A 24,063-nucleotide genomic window follows, 5' to 3' on the forward strand; every position below is an offset into this window, starting at 1 on the left:
TATAGGATCTCTTGCTTAGTGGATAGAAATATATAAGGCCTGGTCCTGTATGGCACTGAGCATCCACAGATCCCCTTTGCCCATATTTGTGCATAGGGAATCTTTGTTACAAATGAACGTAGGGAACCGCAAAGGTCAAGGATATAGAGCAGGCCTGCACAACTCGTAAAGCGGCGAGGGCCTTTTTATTTCAAAGAAAACAGCTGAGGACCGAAACCCCCCCAGCCCCGCCAAACCCCCGCCCCAGCGCCACTGAACCCCACCCCCAGTGCCACCCAGCCCCACTGAAACACAACCCCTCCTAGCACTGCCCGGCCCGTGGAAACAACCCCCCAGCGCTGCCGAAACACCCCCACCCCCCCCAGGGCCGCCCAGCTGCCCCGAAACAACCCCCCTCAACGCCACCCGCCCCATGGAAACAAACCCTCTTTTCCTAGTGCCGCTCCACCGAAACAGCGGTATTGAACCTTGGTAATATGTCATAGCAGGCCCCTAAGATAGTATAATTAAGGTAAAAGAAAAATGTCTTTTTGCTAGAAGAAGAATAAGATCTTCCCCCCACTTTGTAATCAATTGCCCTGTTGAATGAATGAGGTGTGAATGAGGGAGGCATGGAAGGCAGCACCTCCAGACAGCTGCAACCTTTGGAGAGGGGATGGGAGCCAGATCAGATCAGTAGAACAGGTCAGCCACCAACCCACCACGCGCTTCCTCAGCTCCCCTCCCCTGCCGCCGGCTCACCTCCTCCCTCCCCCCTCCCCCCACCACTGCCTGCCTGCTTGCCTCCTCAGCCACCGGCTCACCTGCCCCCCCCACTGCCCGCCCGCTCGCCTCCTCAGCCCCCTCCCGGCTCGTCTACTCACCCCCGCCACTGCCTGCCTGCCTCCTCAGCCCCCCTCCCTCACCCGCTGCTTGCCTAGTCACCCCCTCGGGCCACACAGTGAGCCCACGTGGGCCGCATGTTGTGCAGGCCTGATATAGAGAGTGAACCCCCATCCCCTCTGAGAGAGTCTCAGCCAGGTCTGTTGTTTTGTTGAGAAGAGAGATTGAGGTAGTTACCTCCTATGAAGCAAAGGCAGTCTGATGTCACAGTGATGGGTATGGGATAGATAAGATAATAATGGGGCTAGCGAAAGGAGGTGGTGGTCTTTTCCTCTCCCTCCTTTAGGGTGGGATGTTATTCCCAATGGAGGAGCTTTGGAGTTGGTGTTTTGTTCTGCTCAGCTCTCTTTGCAAACAGCAAGGCAGGTGCATTTGGGTAACACCTGTAAGTTGTTCAACTTGTTGAACCTGTTTTATTGTAAATGATGCTTTTGCATTGAAAATGTAATTCAGAGGCCAAGTTAACATCCAGGAAATGTGGGGAAAAGGGTAGGGACATGCTAGTGTGGTTAACAAGATTGACTCATTCATCCTAGCGATGCAATAGGCGTATCTTGTATAGCAGGGGTAGGCAACCTATGGCACGCATGCTGAAGGCGGCACGCAAGTGGATTTTCAGTGGCATTCACAATGTCCGGGTCCTGGCCACCTGTCTGGGGGGCTCTGCATTTTAATTTAATTTTAAATGAAGCTTCTTAAACATTTTAAAAACCTTATTTACTTTACATACAACAATAGTTTAGTTATATATTCTAGACGTATAGAAAGAGACCTTCTAAAAACGTTAAAATGTATTACTGGCACGCAAAACCTTGAATTAGAGTGAATAAATGAAGACTTGACATCACTTCTGAAAGGTTGCCGACCCCTGTTGTATAGCATGATAGTGGTTAACTCTTTTGCATCAGGTGCTAACCAATGCACTGAAAGCTATACCTGGACTGTAGCAGAGCACGTTCAGGACAGTTCTGCAGTGTGTGGAGTATCAGCTAGTCATTAATACCAGAACAGGTTCACTTCTGCCTACATGCAGGACATCATTGCAACTAAGGGAATCCTACCTTAGGCCTTGTCTACACTATGGGCTAAATCGGCACTGCTGCGATCGATTTAGAGGGTCTGGTGAAGATGCAATAAGTCAACGGGAGAGCACTCTCCAGTCGACTTAATTAATCCATCTCAACAAGAGGCGGAAGCTATGTCAGTGGGAGAGTGTCTCCCGTAGACATAGTGTCTATGCCGCGCTAACGTACATAGCTTAAGTAGCGTAACTCAGATTGACTTACATCGCTAGTGTAGACAAGGTCTTAGTTAAAAAATAGTACTTACAGTGAACATGCTATAGTACTTAGCATGTTAAGTTCCCTACTGGCTGTTTGAATAGAAATGAAGGCAAGGAGTTACGAAACCCATGTTCTGTTCCCAGCATTCACAGATGTGTGGGCTTGAGCTAGTCCTATAAGCTGACACTTTCAAAAGCATCCACAGCAGTGGTGGGCAACCGCGGCCACTGGGAGCTGCAAGGGGCTGTGCTTGTGGATGGGCAACGTCAGCAAAATGTCTCGCAGCCTGCAACCAGATTACCCTGATGGGCCACAGTTTGCCCAGCACTGAGCCACGGGTTTTGGATGCCATCACGTTTGTGTGTACAAATTTGAGACAACTTGGGCTTTCAGAAGTGCTGAGTGCATGTAGTTCCCAGTGACTTCAGAGGGGGGTAAGGGTGCTCAGCACGTCTTTAAAAAAATACAAAACCCCCCCCCCAAAAAACCCAGCTCTTGTGCTTGTCAGGTCAGACACCCCAAGCTTGAGACACCCTAAGTTAGAGGACACTTCCGAAAATGTGGATCTTGTACTTCTCAAATGCCTCAGGCTATGTCTACACTTAAACGGCTGTAGCTGCACCACTGTCATGTTTCAACATAGACACTCATTACAGCGATGGGAGGGGTTCCTCGGTCACGGTAGGTAATCCAGCTCCCTGAGAGGCAGAAGCTAAATCGAGGGAAGAATTTTTCTGTCGACTTGGTGCTGCCTACACCCGGGGTTAGGTCAGCTTAACTATCTAACTCAGGAGCGTGCATTTTTCACACCCCCGAGTGATGTAGCTGGGTCTACTTAACCTTTTAGTGTAGACCTGACCTCAGCTTCCACGTCAGTAGAATGGAAATAATCTGTCTAGCTATCTAATTGCTTATATGGCACGCATGAAGCTTAGCCACCTTTGAGAAGTGCCTTCCATTCTACAGCTGAAAAGAGTTAAATTACTATTAAAAATAACATTTAAAAAACCAACAAAACTATTTTTGCATTTAATGTTTCTAGAGCCTTTATCCTTTGTAAAATCCCTTTAATTCTTTCCAGCTCAACAGCACCAAAGGACCAACCCAATGTTAAAATAAATCCCTCTCCCTCTTGGGCCTTGCCCCTGTGGTGTAGAAATCCAAGCAGGTTTTATTTTGAATGGAGCCTTAAATCATTACATATCGCTTGCTGATTTTGGCAGTTCATTACCAGAATTTCTATAGCATTTCCAGAGAAACAGCACAGCTCACAGCAAGGCCAAGTAATACGGTTTAATGAAACTTTCAGGCACTTACAAAATGAATAGATAAGCAACTAACCAAAGCAAAAAAAGGAAGAATGTGACAGGGTGTATAAACCCCCACCCTGATGAGGAAGGTGCAGGGAAAGCTCCTTGTGCAGCAATAGCCCTGCCTCACTAGCCTTTTCAATCATGTATTGGTTAGTTCCAAATTCACACTGTGTTCACCCTGCCCCTTGCACTGTACAATTTCCTAATGATGCCATTTGAGCTGTATGGGGTGGAGGCAACGTTTCAGAGGTTAATGGATCAGATGCTCCTTCCACATGGGCGATACGCTGCGGCTTATTTGGACGACGTAGTCATACATAGCCTAGACCTCCACCATGTTACTCCGGCACTGCAGTAGATTGCCAAAGCAGGCCTCATCACCAAGCCGGTTAAGAGCAAATCTGGAAATAAAATAACCATGTACCTGGGCTGTACGGTGGGAGGCGGACATATACACACACTTGTGGACAGGGTGCAGGCTTTGACCAACTACTTGATACCAACGCCCAGAAAGCAAGTTAGACAATTTTCAGGGTTGGCTGGATACTCCAGCTGCTTTGTCCCTAATTTTGGCACCACTGCAGCCCCACATACATCCGTGACAAGAGACAAGAAACCACGCAAAGTGCAGTGGTCAGACAATTGGGATGTAACCTTTAAAATGTTGAAAGAAATGTGTCATGATCCCACACTCTTCAACCCAGACCTCTCGAAGGAGTTTATACTTCAGACAGATGCATCGGACAGGAGGCGGGGATGCTCTCCTAGATCTCTGAGGGCGAGGAACGAGCCATATTGTGTTTAATTCAAAACCACATGAAAAGACCTTCTCTGTAACAGAAAAGGAAGCCCTGGGCCTGAAGTGGGCCATGGACGCTTTACATCATCACCTATTATGGAACCTCTTTTTGCCGATTGCAGATCATGCACAATGAATGACACAGACGTGAGAGAGAATCATGCATTGGAACCTCTACAACCATACCAGTTCCAGGTGCCTCATCGGCCAGGCAAAGCTATAGTAATATAATATAGCACGGACGCAACATTACACAAGGAAGGCAAACACACCCCAGAAGGCGACACGCCTGTGTTGTTTTGAGGGGGAGGGTATGTGACAGGATGCATCACTATGCTAATGAGGCAGGCACCAGAAAGGCCATGGGGAAGGGAGGCTAGCCCTGTCTTTCCAGCCCTGTCAATCATGTACAGTAGAGAGCAGGCCTTTCAAAAGGAGATTGCAGTCATCTAGGGAAGTGGTTCCTAAACTGGGGTTTGTGAACACTTGGGGGTTTGCAAAAAGTTACAGGGAGTTCTCAAGAAAAAAATTCCCTAATGGCAGACAGAGCTGTCCCTAGGGACCCCGAGGCCAGCAGCCTGGAGCCCCTGGACTTCCAAGAGCTAAGCAGATCAAAGCAAGCATAGCTATCACACTGAGGAGATTTAAACTTCAAGACTTCTGATAAGAAATGCAAAGGGGGGTGGATGGTCTTTGCTGTTTTTAAAATTAAATAGGCAGCTAGTATGGTTTTAAAAATTATTAGGAAGAACAAGTTTAAGCTTTGTTGTAACATGCATTCTTTGCCTGGACTGCTCAAGACCTGAATGCTTGTGTAGGAGGAACTTTTTGAGTTGGCTTCTTAAATACCTTCATGCTGTTTCATCTGATACTCCTTGATGAAACATAGGAGCCTTGTCTTATAACAGGCTTATTCAAAGTGATACAAGCTATGAAAGTGAGATATTGGAAGAGTGTTGCCATTTTCATAATATAATAAAAATACTGTAATTATAAATAATAGTGTGTAATAAGCATGTCACAAAAACAAAAACAAATGTAGTCTTAAATTGGGTTAGCTAACCCATGTTAAAATAGCAGCAAAGACACAGCTATTTGGCTTTGCAGCTTGAGATCAACCCCAGGTTGCTATACGCTTAAGCTTGAACTCAAGCTGAGAACCCCAGTAACCATGTCTTCACTACTAGTTCAGCCCAAGTTAAGAACACACTTTTTTTTTTTTTTGCAGTGCAGACATACCCTCAGAGTCAAACCCTACTCCCACACTAGTAATCCCTGTAATGTGAAATGCACTGTTTGCATGATTGAGGGGAGAAAGGTTTAACCTTAAGTCAGTGGCAGAACCCAGAATAGAACTCAAGTCTCCTGACTCTGTCCCCTGCAAATCAACTACACAACCATCCTTCTTCCCTTCTCATCCATCCTCCCCTATCAATCCTCACATGGCTGGGGAGCACGAGTCCAAGAATGTGTCAGGCTGGAGGCACCTGGATAGCTAAAATAATTCTGCTTTCATTTCAATTGCCTAAGGGCCAGCTTGGAATCCCTTATCTATGACATTCATCATGGGGCACTCCTAAAAGCAGCTCCTGCTCTCTTACAGGAGGTATCCACAGTGGGGCATTGCTTTCATTTTGCATTCAAGAGTGTTGCACACCTGGGCTCAGAAACTGACCCTACTGGTGCAGGTGTCCCAAAGACACAGGCAGGATAATAATAGCTGCTATTCATGAAGCAGCTTGTTTGCCTTTTTTCTTGGGTCCCATTGCAAAACAAAGACAGATTTGTTTATGTGGAATATTCTTGTGGTAACTGGTAAAAAAAATCATCCTACTAATGAAGGCTGTTGGAAACATCTACAGCAAGAATAAAAGCAGCCCTTCTGGCTGTCAAAGGGTCTCTCATAGTTGAAGCTGGTTTGTTTTTTTCCCTTGGAAATGAAAGAAGAAAAAAAAAATCATACAAGGATGTTCCATTTCCAGTTAAGGTAATTCACCACGGTGCAAAGAAAGCATTAGCATTAAGGAGAAGCATAAATGATTGAGATATAGAAGAGGGAAACATTTAGAAATACAGGCAACAACACAACACTATAGTATATAAAGCCCTGAGTGTTGATTTGACAGTGTTAATCTTTAAGCAAAAATATGTTACTTCCTCTATGTGCTGTATATCATGTATGACAGTGGTTTTCAACTGTTTTTCATTTGTGGGCCCATAACAGTTTCAAATGGAGGTGCGGATTCCATTGGAAATCTTAGATATAGTCTGCAGAACCCCAGGGGTCCGCAGACCACAGGCTGAAAACCATTGATGTCTGGTAAAGTGAGCTGAGTTCATCCCAGGTGTAACTGCACTGACATCAGCCAGCTTACACCAGGGATGGATTTGGCCCTCACACATTTTAGCTTAGTTACGTTTCTGTTCTCCCACCCCATCTGTAGAAACAAAACCCTTCCCCAAAGTGAATGATGGTAAAAGCTCCTTAGAAGAGTGACCTGTTTGGACATCTCTAGCACTCAGGTCACCACCTCCTTTAAGAAGCAAAGGACAAAACAAAGGTGCCTAGTTGGTTGTTACCCGACTAATAACAAACTCTGCCATTGTAAAAATGAGGACTCTGTAAACAAGGCTCCTTAGATTTTTCTCCCACATGTGGGAGACCCTAGCCATGCCAAGTTAGCTACACTGAGTGGCTTACATTGAGGCCCTGCTTTCTTAGTTTTAGCAAGGGAGGCCCTGCCCTTTGCGGGCCTTCTTATGTCCCTTCCAGTGGGGGATCAAAAGGAAAATAAATATTCCAACACACCGAAGAATAACTTTTTCCTGGAGCTAACTCAAGAGGAAAAAGGTCAGCAGTACCTTCTTACTTCAGAACTGTCTGCATAGCAGTTTTCTAGGAGCCCTTCTGGACGGGTAGCTGAATCAGGTTCATTCTGTCACATACCCTGGGAGTTTGTGGCATTCCCTGTAGGGCTGTGGGTGGCCCCCTGTGCTTTCAGGTTTCGCTCCACCCATTGCCTACTCAGGAAGATCTCTCCCTCTAGATCAGTGGTTCCCAAACTTTAACAACCTGTGAACCCCTTTCACTAAAATGTCAAGTCTCGCGAACCCCTGCCTAAAAATGAATATTTCCAGGGATTTTCTCCTTTACCTGAGTATAAATGATAAAAGCAGTGATCTTGGAAATATAAAATTTGTTTTTATGACATGCTTATTATACACTATCATTATAATTACAGTATTTTTATTACATTATGAAAATGGCAACACTCTTCCAAGATCTCACTTTCATAGCTTGTATCACTTTGAATAAGCCTGTTATAAGACAAGGCTCCTATATTTCATCAAGGAGTATCAGAAGAAACAGCATGAAGGTCTTTAAGAAGCCAACTCAAAGAGTTCCTCCTACACAAGCATTCAGGTCTTGAGCAGTCCAGGCAAACAACGCATGTTACATACAACAAAGTTTAAACTTGTTCTTCCTAATATTTTTTAAAACAATACTAGCTGCCTATTAAATTTAATAAACAGCAAAAACTATCCACCTCCCTTTGCATTTCTTATAAGAAGTCTTGAAGTTTAAATCTCCTCAGTGTGGTAGATATGCTTGCTTTGATCTGCTTAGCTCTTGGAAGTTCAGGGGCTCCAGGCTGCTGGCCCCGTGCTGCCTGGCATCCCTAGGGACAGCTCTGTCCACCATTAGGGAATTTTTTCCCCTAGAACTCCCTGTAACATTTCACAAACCCCCAAGGGTTCACGAACCCCAGTTTGGGAACCACTGCTGTACAGGAAAGGTAATAAGGCACCTTTATACCAGGATAACTGCATCCATATTAGGGCTTGTACTGATAACTGTATCAGTAAAAAAAATAAAATTAAATTTAAAAAAATCACACACTCCCAACTGACATAGTTATAATGGTACAAACACTGCTCTAGAGCAGGCCTTATTGTGCGACCACCCAGTCACTTAACACCTGATCATGCACTCCCTTACTGGCACAGGGCGTCCCAGTGAAATCAATGGAACTGTTGTTATTGTTGTAAGAAGTTGCTGTAGTGCTCACAAAAATAACATTTATTTTATTAGGACCTTTCTACACTGAATTGACCCATACAACCTGAGTACTCCCACTGAAACCAAAGAGACTCCTTACGTAATGTAAGTCTGGGGAACCAGGCGCTTAGCTCTTCAGGCAGGGACTTGTCTTTATACAACACCTAGCATAGTGATTGGGGTCTCTGGACACTACCATAAAAAAAGATGATGAAGGCACAAAGCCTCAGAAGCTGAAAAGACAATAGATAGTCAACATACAAACAACACAGTCAAAACAGTGATCAGCTGTGTCTTAATACAGTGTTTGATATTGTAGTAATCTGAGGTTCATTTTTTGCAAGGACCTTACATGATCAATGGTTTGCAGGAGTGAGCCCTTAATCTCTCCACACCTTAATTTTCTCATCTATAAAATAGGCGTAATAAGCCTTAGTGGTATTGTAAGGTTAAATTAATTATTTGTAACATGAGCTGATGTCCTTAGATGAAAGGTTCTGGAGAAGAAGGGAAAAATATTACTCAGCGTTCCCTGAAGATGTCTTGTTCCTGATGTCCTGTGATTCAAGGTGTGTACTCTACCTTTCAACTAGGGGCCTGTCTATATTGGCAGCAGTGCAGCTGTAGCACTTAGTGAAGATGCTGTCTATGTCAATGGGAGAGCTTCTCCTGTTAGTGTAGTTAATCCACTTCCCCAAGAGGTGTTAGCTATTTTGATGGGAGAAGCCCTCCCATCGTGATGTCTACACCAGGCGTTAGGTCAGTAAAACTGCATTGCTCAGGGGTGTGGAAATTCCTAGCCCTGAGCAACGTAGTTATACCGACATACGTTGGTAGTGTAGACCAAGCCTAGGAATAAGCTGCCCGGATGGTGATCAGATAAAGGAAGAAGAACAAGAAGGTCAACAGAATTTTAAAGACTTCAGACACTCATAAGGAATAAATAAATACAGTAATTGTGTACTCTATTATTGTGTATAGATTGTACCAGCCAGATGGATAAAGAAGGTGCAGTAAACAAACACCGTTTACAAGGAGGAAAGATTAGTATTCTCTCTTCAGGACACTCACTGACCTGAGCTGAACAAGAGGCTATTGTGTATTATCTCCCTCTTCCCTGTTCAGGCTTGAGGCTAAGTGGGTGGAAAAGACTGTCCTATCTGAGAATAGAAAGATGAATTAATTTGCGGTGTCTGTCAGCTCTCTGCAGCTATACAGATGGGCCTTTTTTAACGTTTTTACCTTTGTTATTCAATGCCAATTCAGTGAGGTTTCAAACTCACCTGTCAAACTCTGCAGATCTGTGGTGGCTTAATTTCCTGGGCTGAAGGAGTGAGAAGTGATGAGGAAGCAGTAAGTAATTAAGCTCCTCTAGAGATAACATCTAGCTGACTTAGTGGTGAAGCTGGTTTTTTTTAATCTGTCATGAAAGCTATTTTACAATATTTCCAATATTAAAAAACTGTATTATGAATTCAGTAGGTCAACATTTAAACCATCATTCAGGCTGACTATAAGGGATTTTAGCAAGGGACACCATAAACTTAAAAATACCTTCTATTGTAAAGAAGAACATTTCCCTTTCTACATTACTAACACCTCCATCGATTATCAAAACAGAAAGACTTATAAAAATACATTTCGCCATTCGCTGTGGCCCAGTGGACAAGGCATTGGTCTGGAACTCAGGTGACTTGGAGCGAAATCCTGCTGCCATTGAAGCCAATAGCAACACTCCCATTGACTGTAGTGGGGCCAGGATTTCACCTCTAGATTTTATTTCCATCTGTGCCACTGCTCTGCTGTGTGACCATGGGCAAGGCATTTCACTTCTTGTGCTTCAGTTTATCCAGCTGTGAAATGGGAATAACATACTTGCCTCTTTTGTAAAGCACCATGAGTTCTGTGGATGAAAAGCACCATATGGGAGCTAGCTGTTATTATTTATGCTAGTTGCTTACTGGTTGCATGCTCCCATATAGGGCAATGGAAATCAATAAAGAGTTTTTGACTTTTGTTTATCTCCAGTTTCATTTTCAGGTTCTTGCTGCAGTGGGTAGGGAATGTTTATTTGTTTAAAAACTGCAGTTTCTGCTTTTACTGCTTCCCACCTTTTGGAGTCTGCATCACCACTTTGGGATACACCAGGCACCAGCAGCTGAATATATCCCACTTTGGGATACAAACTCTGTTACATCAGGAAGGAGAGTCATGTCACAGAGTAGTGATGTCATATAAAGCAGCGTCACATTGTAATGCAACATTAAGACTGCATAACATTTTTGCCAGCCCCAAATCATTTTCAGACTGAGAAAAGTGTCCCACTTGCCAGACATGGATTGGACAATTCTACAACATTGGAGACAGATGGCAATCCTTTGGCCCTTCCAAACCTGGTATGAGGCACACTCCAAAGTGCTATCCTGTATACTAACTATGACATCTTGGTATGCTGGCAGTCCAAAAGGAACGCTGCTTCCTTTCACCACAGCACAGAAGCTGGAGCAGAGTCCAGCAGCCGTTGAGTTAACAATCATAGTATTTTGATTATTTGCTTCTGACATTGTTATAGTTTAAATGTGCAAAGATGGGCAGTATTCTCAGTTTCTAATGAAAGAATGCACATAAGACACAGCATTCGCTCAGCAGAATAACAGCTTGCCATTTCAATAAGTGTTATTTCTGCTTTGCTGTAGCTGTGCATGTATGTTTTGGTTCAGTGATTGCCAGATACTGTAAATGAGTATTGATTTCCCTTTCTATTTAAAGCCATACTGCAGTAAATGCATCCAAAGTGCCTTTAGCTTTGCTTGCATGTGCCCTAAGTAATTGCAACTCAGGGATTGTCTGCACTGGGCTGTTTCCCCCTCATTGCTATCACTAGCTGTCATTCTACCAGTGGAGCTCTAATGGAGGCAGTGCACCATTCAGCTGCTGGTGTTCTAAGCACTGTAGCTAACCCTGTAGAAGGCCAATCTACAAGACCAGTGCTTAAAATGCCAGTGGCAACTGACTCCTTCTTTACTTAATGTTGCCACCATTGTGACCACAGGTAAAGCTGAAGTGGTGTTAGCAATGGTGGAAATGTTTAAGGGTAACAAGTCTACGGTAGCTAGTCTTAGCTAGGTAGGTGGCTGTGACCAAGAAATAATGCCCAGCTAGATTGACGTTGCTGTAGGCAAAAGTATGTAAAGTTTTGTTTACAGTCCATCTACAGCTGATTTACAGTTATGTCTAATGTGCCAGTAACACAAGCTTTTATACACCCAAAGCATGGAAAATGATTCAACCCATAAAGCACATGTTCCAGTAATCGCTGGCTTAAATGTGACATTTTATAATCCTGTTAACTATTGACACTCAACATTCTCCTCCTAATTCTGGTTTGTGACAGACATGGAGTATTCAATTAATTGGAACATACCCAGATGTTTGGCACATGCTTTGCTGATGACATTACTAATTTCCCAATAGATCAGTTCCTAATATTGCTTTTGACACAGCTTGTAAAATACCCTTTCACTGCAAAGATTCTTTTCATAGATGACCAGGGCTGACATGCAGTTCTGGAATAGGCTGAGAGAATTACTCATTTGAAATGACTGTGCTTAACCTCTAGATATTTTAAAAATACATAACTGCCTTACACTTAAGAAATAAATCAGTCCTTCAAGTTCGGACTCCAAAGCATATAGGATTCTAAGACCTTTCCCATTGCCTCTTTGAAATCAGTCCAGGAGAAATTGGAGACATGGGGATTTGTATTACCCTGGAAATCTATAGTTTATAAAAAGTAAATTATCCACCTTGCTTGAAGATAACAGATGAAGACTTCTGTAGCCAGAGAGGACTGCAGACTAAGTTGGATTGGAAGGATAAATGTGAGGATGGATAACTGAGCCTATGCAGGAAATAATCAAGAGTTCTTTTTGCACATTATGATAGAAGTTGCCTAGTTACAAACTGTACTGTTTGGTCCAAGTATTATAGTGAATTACATTTATATGTTCTACTTCAAACCGTTGTCACTGGGTGGGAATTGTGCAATCCTGCTTTATAAAAAAAGATAGACACTTTTGAAGTTCACAGGGGACAAAAACCTGAAATTCTTACTTGCTCAGAACTCAATGGGACAGCTTGCCTGAGTAAGAACTGAATAAATGGCCACAGCATGTCCAGGGCTGGATTTCCAATTAGGCACAGTAGGCACGTGCCTAGGGGCACTGGCGTTCTGGGACACCTTACCTCTCTAAAACTGTATGCAACACGAAGGTCATGTCTGAGCAGCTGTAGTGTCTAGCTCCCTCACTCATAGCTCTGCAAAGCCAGCACGGCTATGGGTTAACAGGAGCAAAAATGAGTAAAAACTTAGTCAAGAGAGTCAGTAGAAATGGCTCTGAATACGCCCTGCCAGCAGATTGGCTGAGTAAGAAAGGGTCATTTTTACAGTCACTTCTCAGACCAGAGCCACACTTTTAAACAGCAAAGCTTTTTGTCTGGTTATTAAATCAACAGGTTTCAATATTGAATTCGATTGGCAAAAAACCAAAATAGCCTTAAATATTAGTGATTTCTTGGCATAGGGCTTCTGGCCCTTTAAAAGTAGCTCTCTCATGCCCTGAAAACTCAGCCTCTTTCATTGCACTATTCTTACTACTTCCTGAGCATCTACTCAGCTGGCACCCATTGCATTTTGATTTTAAGACTGAACCAGTCATAAAGCTGACCCACTGAACTGCAAGTTCTGGCCTTTCAGAAACCCTTCAAGGCTGAGTACAAGCCTCTTAGAAGGAGGAGGAGGGGTTGGGTCAGTAACCTTCTGGCAACTCTAGCTCTTACCCATTGCACGTGACAGCTGTTAGCTAGCTCTCACATTCGTCCTTTTCCATGGCATTGTGGCCATGCAGATATCTTTCATCCATAACAACTTCATTTTAAGTGAAAATGAATGTGGCATAAATGTGATAGAAAGTTGCTTGTCATATTGCCTGTCAGTGGGACTTATGTGCCTCAATCCCTTAGGCATTTTTGAAAATTTCCCCCTACATCTTAGTCCTAGTGACAGGTCTCTGGGGAAGTTCAGATCCAGAGCTGGATTTTGCAGGTTGGGCCTATCTTTTACACTTGGTACATATGTAACAAGGTCAGCACCCACCTCTCACGAGCACCCCCTCTGGTTGGATGCATTTGCATTCTTTCAGTTCTGGTAATTTTGGTGGTTCTCAGGTGTTTTTTTTCCAGCAACTGAGCCCTCTGGCTGAGTCACACACTCTGCATAAGAACCAGAGCAAACCCCTTCGGGGGTATACAGTCCACCAGGGCCTCTCAGACCCCTCTGGTGATGTCTCTCTAGCCCTCCCTGGGCTCAGTCTTTAAGTAGTCCCAGTCCTGGTATGGGGCCATATTCCCAGGGCTTCCTCCCTGGAGATACTATCATCCTGTGGCCCTCCCCAGGCTCAGTCCCTACTTAGTCCCAGCAGCCAGCGAGGAGCTCCTTCGTTGCTCCCCCAGTCCCTGCCAGCAGACTGTCTTTGGTCCTGTTGCTCTTCCAGCCAGGTACATAGTTCTTTCTTTTCCAGCTCTAAGCAGCAACTAACTGGTATGCTCTTCTGCAGCTCCTTTTATATAGCCCTCCTGGCCCCCGATTGGCCATTCTAGTAGCCCCTCTGATTGGTTGCTTCCTCCCAACCACTCTAGGCCGCTCAGAGGACCTCTCCCACAGTTCCTTTTTGGGATGGGTGTGGCAGAACCCTGAGGCCTCCCTCAGGGGCTCTTTAGGCCTAGTCCAGCCCATCACAAGATATCTATAGCATCTTCCGTCTGAGGGTCTCAGAGTGCTTTACAGACGTCAATGCATTAATCCTTATGGCACTCCTAGGAGATAGGCAAGTACACAATCCCCATTTTATACACTGGGAGAGGGAGGCTGAGGCACAAAGAGGTGAATTGACCTGCCCAGGGTCACACAACAAGTCTGTAGCAGAGCAAAGAGTAAAACCCAGTCCAAAACTGAATCTAGTCTGGTTCATAAATAACCAGATCCTGATGGGGAGGGATGGGTTAGTAGTACTGGTACAAAGAGTTAATATTCATGCTCTTCTCAATTGTTTATGACCTGAGCCTGCATTTGTGTATTTAGATTTAGGATCCCTGATTCTTCTTTTAGTTATTCCAGTGAAACTAAGGACTAACCCCATTGCAATCAATGGAATTACAATATCATAAAACTGGTGTGAGAGGCATCTCAAGCACAAAGTCTTTTAAAATTCTGTCTAGCCTGTCTGTGTTTCCAAAGAGCCCATCAGTCTGCCAGGTTTGGGGCAGTGGACCTTGCAATCTGTTCCACTGCGGCAGATCCCACCACCTTGGTGGGTAAATGGTGGAAGGGGGAGTTGGGGAAGACTTTGTGACAGGATCCTTGTGACCCCTTCTGGAATGGGATGAGAAGGGAAGATTAGGCCTGGGAATTTTACTTTACAACACCACGCAATTCACCTCAGACTTAAACCCAGTGTCTCCTAAAAGATAATATCCTTTAAACAAAACATCTATTAAAATGTTACATTGCAGAGATCTGCATAGAATCACTTTACTCATTCAGTTGCAGTGTCCAGAGAATCCTTCCACCGTTTCCTTCAGCTCTTCGCATTTTTTAGCAGATCAGTTGTGAGCTATGCACATTGATGTTTTGCATTTTCAAAAGGCCCGATAAATCATACATTCCAAGCTGTTTCTCTGTATTGTTTCATGCTGGCTCTAGCTGGATTCCGGTGGAGCCTTTTGTATGGAAATCTATCTGTGCTGTGCAATTCTGTCTCAGCTCTATTGATTTATAACAACAACACTTTCTGGTATCGCTGAATAACCTACCAACATTATTCTACTCTAGCGGTCATGTCTGCTGTAAAAATGTCATCCCAACAGTATGTAAATGAAGGAATTGTTGCTATCTTGGGCTCCAGTAAGATATTAGATCTGCAAACCCTTACCCGTGTGTAGTCCTACGAAAGTCAGAGAAACTGCTCATGTGTGTGGAACGTTACAACTGTAGAATTGGGCCTGAAATTTCGACAATGCCAGGGGACTGATCTTGCAGGGTTCCATGCGCTCTCAAAGTCCAGTAAATCAAGTGACGCTTTGGGCAGGGGGAGTGTAGATGCAGCCCTTTGAGGGTGGAGTTTGTAGGTTTTTCATATATTCATAAAAATGGCTCTGGGGCATCATGAGAGGGATTCTGGCCCCAAAACATTTCTTTGGCAAAGCATAGCAGCCAGAGGAGAATCCCCCTGCCCCACCCCACATAGGAGCTGTGTGGCCCTATGTTGGCACTCCATAAACTCCAGTGTAGGGGACAGGAGAGTGGGAGGTTGTAGCATCCACTCCTGTGGCCCTTCTGGCTTGCACCACAAGCCAGGGGCAGCAGCAGAGAGGCAGCCATAATTCACAGCAGCCCCTTCAGACTGCCTAAATTATGTCAAGGGCCCTTTTGAGCTCCAGAGTACCAGAATCAGAAGGACAAAAAGATTTAAAGCTACGTTTGTCCCTTCTTCCCCCTGGGCTGTGCCTTGCATGCTGCACTTCCTACAGGTGCAATACAGACTTGAACTACATTTTCCTGACCCAGGCCTGCGCAAAATGCATATGGAGATACCTATGAATAAGTAAGTGATTGCCTGTTAACATAAAATCAAATGTTACTTACTCTGATGTAAATCTGGTGTGAATGACTCCAGAAGTGTACAGATATGAGAGCAGAATTTGTCCCACAGATTAGAATAAAGATTTCAGGGGATAACACTGCAGTATTTCACTAGTTTTGTTTACAATCCATATTCCTAAAAGTCCTGTTTCTAGAGCTGCAGGATCATATATGTCAAGATGACACCCTGTCAGTGTCAACATGATTTCTGCCCTGTCTGCAGCTGCATGATGCTATTCAGACACTGCACCACATATGATAAATATATATACACAAATGCTGCCTTAAACGTTTAAGGTTGCACAGCCAAGCACTCAAAAGTTAGGAAATTCCAGAATTGGAAATGCTTGTGCAATCTTAATTCAGCCTCCTATGCATATGCATTATGATAGTCTTTAAAGACATGATCACATGCCATTTTTGCACAGGCTTCTGTGCACAAAATGGATGGTGCTCACTTAACAAGCAGCTATTTAATATTTTGTTTTATCTTCATTGTTCACTGAATGGCCCCAGGTCTTATTTACTGCGCCCTCTTTAAACCCTGCTCTGAACACAGAATTATTAATTTCCTCGTGGGCTTTTCAATGGCACTCATCACTATAGTACCTGAGTGCTTCACAAACATTAATTAATTTATTTGCACAACATCCCTGCAAAGTGAGGGGGTGGTGTTATCCACATTTTACATACAGGGGGAGAGGGGCGGCTCAGGCACAGAGAGATTTTGGACAAAAGTATCCACTGATAGTGTGTGCCCAATCTTAGATGCCTAAGATCTGATTTTTTTCAGAGTACTAAGGATGTAGTACTTTATATGTTCAAAGCACAGTTCTCATTGAATTCAGCTGCAGCTGTGAGTGCTCAGCACTCTTGCAAATCAGACCACAAGGTATAAAGTAAGACACTAATAAAATGAGGAACACACAATTAGTGATCACCTGGAAAGTTTGGTTTAAGTGACTTGGCCAGCATCACATAGGAAATCTATAGCAGAGGCAGGGATACACTCTAGTTCTCCAGGGCAACATTCATCTGCCTTAGCCATAAGACCATCCTTTGTCTTCCTGCAGTCCCCTGCCGTATTCACTACACACCTTCCAACTAGTGCTTCATATGATCACACCTCCAGGTACTGTTCCTCTGGGCAGTCCCCACTGACACCTTAGACGACTTTGAGGAGTGGTGGATGCTGTCAGGGGTTCTCTGCTTGGTGTCTCCCTCAGGATCCTTGATATTCAAGATTTTACCTCACTCCTATTCCCGTTTTTTCATCTGTTGTCCCACATACTCGACTGTGGCCTGGGCCTAGCTCTTCCTCCCCCTTAGTTGAGGGGGTAGGTCTTTAGTCTTTGACAGGCCTAGACCCACCTGTCCTAGTCTTGCAGATAAGACATACCTTCCAACCTCTTCAAGAAATGAAGCAGGGGTCCTACAGACAACAGCTTCCTTCACTACACAATTCTAATGTATCCCAGAACAGGTCCATCCCGTGCACTGAATGAGGCAGGGGTCCTTTGGTAAAAACAGTATGTGATCATGGAATGAATGACTGTATCACAATGGCTAATGCACCAGGACACTAAATTAAGGCTACCCAGACAACCTTAGTTCTGGAATTTCCTAACTCTTGGGTGTTTGACTTTGCAGCCTTAGGCCTGGTCTACACTACACGTTTAAACCGAATTTAGCAGTGTTAAACCGAATTAACCCTGCACCTGTCCACACAACGAAGCCCTTTATATCAATATAAGGGCTCTTTAAACCGATTTCTGTACTCCTCCCCAACGAGGGGAGTAGCGCTGAAATTGGTATTGCCATGTCGAATTAGGGTTAGTGTGGCCGCAATTCGACGGTATTGGCCTCGGGGCAGTATCCCACAGTGCACCATTGTGACCGCTCTGGAAAGCAATCTGAACTCAAATGCACTGGCCAGTTTGACAGAAAAAGCCCCGCGAACTTTTGAATTTCATTTCCTGCTTGCCCAGCGTGGAGCTCTGATCAGCACGGGTGGCGATGCAGTCCCAAATCCAAAAAGAGCTCCAGCATGGACTGTACGGGAGATACTGGATCTGATCGCTGTATGGGGAGACAAATCTGTTGTATCAGAGCTCCGTTACAGAAGACGAAATGACAAAGCATTTGAAAAAATCTCCAGGCTATGATAGACAGAGGCCACAGCAGGGACTCAGCACAGTGCTGCGTGACAAGCGTAACAGAAAGCCAAAGAATCAAATGGACGCTCATGGAGGGAGAGAGGGAGACACAGGACTCCAGCTATCCCACAGTCCCTGCAGTCTCCGAAAAGCATTTGCATTCTTGGCTGAGCTCCCAATGCCTGAAGGGTCAAAAACATTGTCCGGGGTGGTTCAGGGTATATCTCGTCAATTTATCCCCCCTCCCCCCCCGTGAAAGAAAAGGGAAAAAAAATCATTTCTCGTCTTTTTTCAATGTCACCGTATGTCTACTGCATGCTGCTGGTAGATGCGGTGCTGCGGTGCTGAACAGCAGCATCCCCTCCCCTTCCTTTCCTGATGGCAGACAGTACAAAATGGTGGAAAACCGTCCTCATCATCCCGTGAGTACTCCTGGCTGGCCTCGGTGAGGTCGGCCGGGTGTGCCTGGGTAAAAATGGGAATGACTCCTGGTCATTCCCGGCAGATGGTACAAAAGGCTTGGTAACCGTCCTTATCATAGCAGCTGGAGGCTGAGCTCCATCAGCCCCCCCTCTTTCATGTCTAAAGAAAAGATTCTGTACTCCCTGGACTATCATAGCAGCGGAAGGCTGCGCTCCTCTCCCCCACACCCTTTAATGTCCTGCCTGGACTATCATAGCAGCTGGAGGCTGCCTCCCCCTTATTTTATCTCGCTAAAAAGTCAGTGTTTCTTATTCCTGCATTCTTTATTACTTCATCACACAAATGGGGGGACACTGCCACGGTAGCCCAGGAGGGTTGGGGGAGAAGGGAAGCAATGGGTGGGGTTGTTGCAGGGGCACCCCCGAGAATGGCATGCAGCTCATCATTTCTGCGGGATTTCTGGGGCTCTGACACGGAGCGGCTGTGCTCTCTGGTTCTCTAGTACACTTGCCCCATATTCTAGGCAGGACTGACTCTATTTTTAGACAAAACATAAAGAAGGGAATGACCCGGGGAGTCATTCCCATTTCTGTCCATGCGCCCCCGGCCGACCTCAGCGAGGCCAGCCAGGAGCACCCATGATAGCAGCAGACGGTACAAAAGGATTGATAACCATCATCGCCAATTTCCAAATGCAAACGGTGCAAAATGACTGATAACCATCATCTCATCACCAATTTACAATGGCAGACGGTGCAATAGGGATGGTAACCATCTCTGCTACCTTGCAAAGGCAAATGAACGCTGCTGTGTAGTACTGCAGTACCACCTCTGTCAGCAGCATCCAGTACACATACGGTGACAGTGACAAAAGGCTAAACAGGCTCCATGGTTGCCATGCTATGGCGTCTGCCAGGGCAATCCAGGGGAAAAAGGGCGCAAAATGATTGTCTGCTGTTGCTTTCACGGAGGAAGGATTGAGTGACGACATTTACCCAGAATCACCCGTGACACTGTTTTTGCACCATCTTGCATTGGGATCTCAACCCAGAATTCCAATGGGCAGGGGAGACTGCGGGAACTATGGAATAGTACAGGATAACTACCCACAGTGCAACGCTCCGGAAATCGACGCTAGCCTCGGTACATGGACGCACACCGCCGAATTAATGTGCTTAGTGTGGCCGCGTGCACTCGACTGTATACAATCTGTTTTAAAAAAACGGTTTCTGTAAAATCAGAATAATCCCATAGTGTAGACATACCCTTAATAATGTTCTTTTAGCATAGCTTTTTTGTGTAATTTCATAGGTTTGTAAAAAATGTATCTGATATATATATTAAAAAAGATAGACTTGTCTAGCATGGATTAACATGCCATAAACTCAAGTCAGATGGGCTCTGATTCAGGAAAGCATTTATGCATATGCTGCAGACCATCATTATTCAGGACAGCATTTAACTATGTGCTTAACTTTAATCATGTGCTTAGTAAGTCCTACTAACTTGAATGGGGCTTAGGCAGGTTGCTAAAGATAAGCATGTGGTTAAGTACTGTCCTGAGTAGGAATACTTTCCTGAATTGGGGTATTGGCTTGTGTTTTTTTTTCTGATAGTATAAACAGGGGTGAAATTTTTCTTCAGATCACTGGTCTAGTTTCAGGGCTTGGAGACATTTTCTGGTCCTAAAAGAATGCGTGCCAGTCCAACTAACATGCCTTTAGCCTTGTCTGATCACAAGATAACAGATCTTACAATCACATCATTCTGCTTACAGACTTGCTTTCCCCCTCCACCCCACCCCGTCTAGTTCATACTTGTAGTAGTCTCTAACTTGATAAATAAAATAGTACAAGACAGTATATCTCATGGTCCAACTGGACTTGAATCCCAATTTTCTAATGGTATGAAACATTTGTTTCTAAGCTTTGGGGAAGGGTAGGGATCACAAGACACCAGCCCTTAAAACAGTGCCAGTCTCTCAGTAGAACAGTGTTTTCTTGGCACTGATCCAGGCCTGAATACCTTCCCTGCAAACTGCTCTCCTCTGGCACAGGGATCATAGTGTCCTGGACTTGAGAGCAGCATAATTCAAATTGCTGGCTAAAAGTAAGAAATAACATATTACAGGATGTGTAATTATAATGGTAAGTATACAAGTGTTCAAAGCGTTGAGAGCTGAGACCTACTTTTGCTGGGATGGCTACAAAAATATGGCAAATAAACATTAATTGGTACATTTAAAAAAATTCTTTACCAAACATGCACCAGCTTTCTCTGAGTAATGGCATAATCTTACCACTACCATTCATAATGGCCCTGATTCATCAAGGTACTTAAGCACATGTGTAGTCTCATTGATTTCATTGGGACTACTTCCATGTTTACAGTTTGGCATCAGCTTAGGTATCTTGCTGAACTGAATCCAAAATGATGTTTAATCACAAAGTTTAGCAACTACAGATCCCACACCCAGAGTCATTTGAAGCATCCAAAGCGCCACAAGCATTCCTCTGGCTGAGCTCATGGAGCCTATGAAATTAACATGGTTCAGGCATAACTCAGTCTTCAGAAAAGCATTTCAAGCTGTGAGCACTGGCTTCTACCCAAGCCATGTCACTTCCAAATGGTCTTGCGGGCAGAATGACAACAATTGGAGATGAAGGTACATGCTAAGACCAATTTCCTATGAGGCCAACCCTGCAGTTGTTGCTTGCCAGGTCCATAAACACTGCAGTCCTACAAAGTGCTAAAGCCTGCAGTGTATCTGTATTAATTTTAAATGACACCAAAAAAGGAACATTAAGATAAAAATTGAAAACAGTTTCCTATTTGCTGTATTGTATTTCTTCCTTTTCACAAGCATTACGATAGGAGGGAGTCCACGGTGATTCCAGAGCCCGGACTCCATCCCGCATCCGAACATCTACACCACAGTTTTGTAGCCCCAAAAGCCACAACCCCCCTGAGCCTGAGTCAGCTGACACAGGCTAGCCATGGGTGTTTGTACCCTCAGATGCATTTGAGAATTTTATCCATGATGCTTTGCAGGCAAGTAAAAGACAAGGTCCCTGCCACATGACATTTAAGGATCCAATTCTGGAACTCCTATATCCTAGTCCCATTGCAGTCAGTTGGGACTAAGAATTACTTGTGAGTAAAGGCTGCAGGATCAGGCCCTATAGCCTTAATTTTGTGAAGCACTGAACTCCCTCTATTTCCACGTATATCAGTAAGCTGCTCAACACCTTAGCTGATCTGGTTCTAAGTCAGTGAGGCTGCATGGGTATGACTGAGAGCAAAATTTAGCCTCCAGTGTAATTGCAAGATAAAGTAGCAATTAATGTCTTCCTACAAGGCTCTCACTTTACCAGCTTGCTCACTTCACAAGGGATTTCATACCATGAAGGTCACCTAGTATGTTATTGGTATTTTCAATGACTTGTCATCTGAGAAACTACACGTTGTGCCTGGAGACCATGGTGAGGGACACCTTGGAAATGCCTGATATAGACAGGCAAAAAATTCTCCTTTTTATCCCCTTTGGTTTATTCCCTTTGGTTTGGTGTTTGACTTGTAGACAAGCAAAGCAAGCAGGATCTGACGCATGTGCATTAGTCATCTTGAGTTTGCTTCAGAATTCTCCCCCGCCCTACACCCCATGTTCTGAAGGCTTAAGATCTCTTAGCCTTTTCTAAGGGAAATGTTAACTCAAGGCATTACTATTGTATGACAGGTCGTTTTGGAACTCCTAGTGTGGCCTATCAAGTGCTCTTTAACACCGTGGGCTAGGGATGCTACATTTCCTGGACTTGTCATTACTGATTAGCATTAATGAAATGTCAGGGTAACCTTATATAGCTGTTAGAGAATCTACACTTTGCTTCGTGAAACCTGTCTAATTCAAATGGATGGTCTGTCAAGTTGCCTAGCATTAGCAATTATTTTGCAATCAGTGTTAATCAAAGAGATGGGGCAGTAATTACTACAGCATCTAGCATCTTCTCTAAGTTTAAATATAACTAAGATCAAATCAGTTTCTTTGTGTGAATACATCTTTTACAGATGTATCAAAAACCCTTGTAAAAACAGAGGTGAAGATTTCACTAAATGTAAATTGTTGTTACCATTTATTATTAGTTCATCTTGGGATTTTTTTATATATACTGAAAAACTAGAAGTATCAGTCTCTGGTCTCTGCGTGGTTACAAGTGTTCTGACAACAGCTTGCACCTTTAAGTGAACAACTCAGATTTGTGACACTAAAATTTAATAGGGGTGAAAAAAGACCTATCAATCAGAGCAAACTTCTGGAGTTTCACTTGGCCAGGCCATAATTATTTTTACAACAAAATCAACATTCTTCGTAAATGTTGTCCAGTAAAGACACAGGAAAATTTCTCTGAACTCAAACCATTATTTTCATTATCTGATGATATTTCTGTGAATGTGTAAGAAATTTTGTAAAATGTGAGTCCTTAGTGATGAGCATTTGTATAGCGCCTTTCATGCAGCAGGATCCCAGAGTGGTTTACACTCTGTGAGCCCAGGGGTGGCTCTAGGTATTTTGCTGCCCCAAGCATGGCAGGCAGGCTGCCTTCGGCGGCTTGCCTGCGGGAGGTCCCCGGTCCCGCGGATTCGGTGGCACGCCTGCGGGAGGTCCTCTGAAGCTGCAGGACCAGCGCACCCTCCGCAGGCGTGCCGCCGAAGGCAACCTGCCTGCCGCCCTCGCGACGACCAGCAGAGAGCCCCCCCAGCTTGCCGCCCCAGGCACGCGGTTGGCGTGCTGGTGCCTGGAGCCGCCCGTGTGAGCCTAAGGTTGCTGTAACTGTTTAGGAATCACTTCACTCATCTCTGTAATGCAGCTGTTTCTGGGTTGAAATTGAAAATGGGTAAAAACATTGATGTTGGGATCAAGTCCAGCATTCCCCAAACTTCGACTCAGGTCCTGGGTTCTGGTTTGTGTCCATATTTTTGTTGAAATCCAGTAACCATTTAACAGTGTGTGCAGCAATGTAAGTCAGAAAGTGAATAATAATATATCCGGGTGAAACTACAGAGAGACGTCCTAACCTAGATCCCACTGAAGTCAATCGCAACACTTCCATTGATTTCCATAGGAGCAAAGTCCAGTCCAGAATGTAATTAGCCTGATAAAGGAGAGTTACAGAGAACCACCTACATTACTGATCTGTAGCTTCCCATTGTGGCAGCCTCGTGCTGAGCCAGGTGGAAAAGTACACTAATAAAAAATAGGTAATAATTGGAGATATACCAATCTCCTAGAACTGGAAGGGACCTTGAAATGTCATTGAGTCCAGCCCCCTGCCTTCACTAGCAGGACTAGTTTTTGCCCCAGATTCCTAAGTGGCCTCCTCAAGGATTGAGCTCACAACCCTGGGTTTAGCAGGCCAATGCTCAAACCACTGAGCTATCCTGCTCTACGTC

General features: G+C 44.4%; 2 protein-coding genes across 12 annotated transcripts in view; one reads left to right on the forward strand and one right to left on the reverse strand.

Moving 5' to 3' along the window:
- Positions 1 to 24,063, reverse strand: part of KBTBD12 (kelch repeat and BTB domain containing 12) — a 172,200-nt gene that overhangs the window by 71,244 nt on the left and 76,893 nt on the right. The window lies entirely within an intron of this gene.
- Positions 1 to 24,063, forward strand: part of MGLL (monoglyceride lipase) — a 135,054-nt gene that overhangs the window by 54,318 nt on the left and 56,673 nt on the right. Inside the window, exon 1 of one of the 9 annotated variants that reach the window (XM_039547870.1) lies at positions 10,655 to 10,733. The exons of the other annotated variants lie outside the window; for them this stretch is intronic. Coding sequence (XP_039403804.1) covers positions 10,672 to 10,733 — 62 coding nt within the window. The 5' untranslated portion in view covers positions 10,655 to 10,671. Of the gene's footprint in view, positions 1 to 10,654; positions 10,734 to 24,063 lie in introns of those variants that run through there. 9 annotated transcript variants of the gene reach the window in all.

Source organism: Mauremys reevesii, linkage group 7 (genome assembly GCF_016161935.1).
Source record: "Mauremys reevesii isolate NIE-2019 linkage group 7, ASM1616193v1, whole genome shotgun sequence".
NCBI classification, from domain to species: Eukaryota; Metazoa; Chordata; order Testudines; family Geoemydidae; genus Mauremys; species Mauremys reevesii.